This window comes from Cicer arietinum, chromosome 5 (assembly GCF_000331145.2).
Source record: "Cicer arietinum cultivar CDC Frontier isolate Library 1 chromosome 5, Cicar.CDCFrontier_v2.0, whole genome shotgun sequence".
NCBI classification, from domain to species: Eukaryota; Viridiplantae; Streptophyta; class Magnoliopsida; order Fabales; family Fabaceae; genus Cicer; species Cicer arietinum.
Genome location: NC_021164.2, coordinates 21,714,149 through 21,717,517, shown reverse-complemented (window position 1 = coordinate 21,717,517; position 3,369 = coordinate 21,714,149). Strand labels below are relative to the sequence as shown.

Genomic DNA, 3,369 nt, shown 5'->3' with positions numbered 1-3,369 from the left:
GGCAACTTCTATTTTACCTTGAATTATGTTGGTATTTAAATGTGTATTTTGATTAAGTCTTGGAACTTTTTATTGCTAATTACTATGCATAATATTTCATGAGTTTTGAGTTATATGTTTAATTTTACATTAAATATGTGTTTATAGTATTATTCGTGTAATTTGTCCAAAATATATCAAATAACAGTCATCTTAGTCCTACTACCCACTATCTCACTATCGGGGCCGGCCGGCTGCGCCGCAATCTGGGATTGGCTGCCTAGGGATATAATGGCTGCTAAGCAACTTTCTATGAGTGTTTGCCAAATGGAATAAAAGAAACATTTATATCCAAAATTAATCAGTTGCCAAATATGTTTTATGATACTATAGATAAGAAATCATTGACCCCGCAATCCAGAAAATCTACTCAGATGAAGAGAAAATCACGCAATAAGCTAATGTCAGTGTTTTACCTGGGCCATCCGCACCATGGAATCATATACAGCAGAGTCTCCGTGAGGATGGAATTTTCCCAATACCTGCAATAATAACATGGTATAGTAGCATATCAAACAGTAAAAATGACAGTAGATAATACACTGTCCAAACTCCAATAGATGAATCCATTGGGTGCTTCATTACTATCTTTATTTAAAGTTTAAAATATTGACATCTATGGCTAGATATTAACCTCTCCAACAACTCTTGCACATTTCTTGAACGGTTTTTTTGACGAGAGACCGAGCTCGTGCATTGCAAATCTGCATTCAAAATATTAGCTTGCCTTGCAATAACATCTTATTAAAAACTGTCAAACTTCAGCAAACTCAAAATGTCAAAAGTATGAAGCTATACATAAATGTGAAAAGCCAATTTGATAATAAGCTACTGGGCTGCAACACAACCACATATATAAACAAAAATTACTTCATTGAGACATATATTTGAGAGGGTTTTTCATTACAATAGCATATATATCTGAGATTTTAATGATAAAAAAAAGGGGTCAGTTTTGAGAGCACCATCACATATAAGATGCTTGAAAAAAAAATTGTTGCTGCCTAAAATAAGAGGTTCAACACAACACTGCCTATGTTTAGTTGATGAGATGAAAGAAAAAGAAGGAAGATATTGAAATTTGCCTCCTTTTTTAGGCGTAAGAGGGAAAATCTCATTTGGATAATTTAAAATTATCCAATGACTCTCAAACATTTTTTTGAGAAAGGATGTAAAAAAACAAAAACAAAAAATAATTCACTTCACAAATATATCTAAAATTCCTCAAAGCAGAAAAATCACAGTTGTTGTTAAAATAAGACATTTGACAAGAGTAAGAAAACAAGTGGAAACAATCTAAGCTATTGAAATTCAAATTCCTCTAGGAACTAAATAGAAAATAAGGGCCTATTTGTTACAAATTAATGAAAAGGTGATTTCAACATTTCATAAAATATTTCATGTTAGATTACCATAATTAAAATCACTTTTTCAAACATAATCAGTAATAAAAAATTATTTTTATAAAAACTTACTCAAAACAATTAATCCTTTGACGCAGTTTTTAGATCATTTTCAGACTCTAACTTATTTCAAATTTCAAAAGTTGTAACAAAGAGGGTGCATTTGTTATAGCTTTTTTTCCATAGACAAAATTATTTTAAAAAAAAAAAAGTGATTTTCACTACAACTTAAAAACACAAAACAACTTCTACTTTTCTTAAAAATTTCTAAAAAATCATCTCTAAATTATTAAATACCAAATTTACTCTTTTTATATTCCGTAACAAAAACATAAAGTAAAAATAAGTTGCAACAAACAAACTCTAAATCTCAAATGAAAAAAAGTCAATATTTCACAAACAATAAAGTAAAAAAAAATTAAAAACATACTTCACAAATTTCTACAATTCCTCAAACAAAAAACCACAAAATGAAAAAAAATCAACCCTATTTTTTTCAGTTACACCTAACTTAAACTTAATTTGCTATATCGGTGAATTAGGTCATGTAGGTTACTTGAATTCAGTTTAGGTAACATATTTGAGTGTAACTGGAAAAAACAAGCTGTAACTAGTAAAAATCTAAAAAAAAAAACTTGAAAGTAAAAAATACTAACAGAATCCTTCGATGCACAGGCTTCAAACCATCACGAACATCAGGCAAAGCACGACCAAGCAACACCGACATAGCATACGACATATAAGCTTCCGTAGCCTCTTTATGAAGTTCCGTCAACACAATCCTTCCCTCATTCCTCTTATCACCACCACCACCGTTGCCATCAATCACCGCCAAGCTTCCATTTCCATTTCCGTCTTGTTCCGGCTCGTCACGGCGTCCAGAAGAAGCCTTGACAGATATCGAGGGACGGCGTCGTGTGGAGGCGGAAAGGAAGCGGAGTTCGGAGGAAGTGCGGCGGAAGAATGAGAAACGAGTTATGGTGGGAGTGAAGGGAGAGAGCGTGAGGAGTCTGAAAGCGGAAGAGAATGACATTGTGCTGTTGTGGTGATGGAGGAAAGGATAGGGTTTCATAGAGTTGTTGTTGATGACATTGGAGAGTTTGTGAAGATTTTAGGGATTTTGGGTTTTGAAATTTTGGGGGTTTTGTTTTTGTTGGAGAGTGTAAAGAGAAAGGGAGAAGAAGAGGAGTGATTGATAGTTAAACCCTTTTGTTGGAGAGTGTAAAGAGAAATGATTGATTGTTAAACCCTCTTGTTGGCGCGCCAAGATGTGGATTTTAGGATATTTTATTTTTTATGCAAAAATATCTCTACTCAAAATTTTTCTGTTTTTTTTAACTCTCATTTTAAAAGAATGGAACTAGGGTACATAACTCATTTCGATTTACTAGCCCATCCTAGGGTAAAGTTTGATATACATAAACAGAGGATAAGATAGAGATTAAACTTATGTAGGAATTAAGTTTGGGTTGACGTGCGAATTGTGGAAAGTCAATTTGATTTTTAGGTTTTTTTCTTTATTTATTGTTGATATGGTTTTTTTGTGATGTAACTTCTACATTTAAGTACTCTCCATTTTCTAATGAACATTTTCCAAGCTCGACTTATCACTCGCAATATTGGTGGGTCTATTATACATGTATTGAACAAAACAAGACTTATCATCTGATTTCTCCAACATAGGATAACCAAGTTGCCTTAGACACAACAAGAAAACAAGCATTTTGTGAGGGCTTTTGCCCTCACAAATGGGTATAATCAGCCACAAAGGTGACTTTTGTGAGGGCTTTTGGCAGCCACAAAGAAGCTGGTCACAAAATTTTGTGAGGGCTTTTGCAGCCACAAAGTGCCAGAAACAGATTGACATTTGTGAGGGTTTTTGCAGCCACAAAAGACAGCCGTTTGTGAGGGCTTTTGCAGCCACAAA

General features: G+C 33.5%; 1 protein-coding gene across 2 annotated transcripts in view; it reads right to left on the bottom strand.

The window, feature by feature from the left end:
• LOC101509952 (DNA gyrase subunit A, chloroplastic/mitochondrial) overlaps positions 1-2,667 on the bottom strand; it is a 17,655-nt gene extending 14,988 nt beyond the window's left edge. The window contains exons 1-3 of one of the 2 annotated variants that reach the window (XM_073368550.1): positions 2,099-2,667; positions 674-743; positions 456-521 (exon numbers count right to left, since the gene is read on the bottom strand). In XM_073368550.1, the coding sequence (XP_073224651.1) occupies positions 456-521; positions 674-743; positions 2,099-2,514 (552 nt within the window). In that variant the 5' untranslated portion in view covers positions 2,515-2,667. The remainder of the gene's footprint in view (positions 1-455; positions 522-673; positions 744-2,098) is intronic. The other variant, XM_004499691.4, reaches the window with a different exon arrangement.
• Positions 2,668-3,369: the final 702 nt, after the last annotated feature.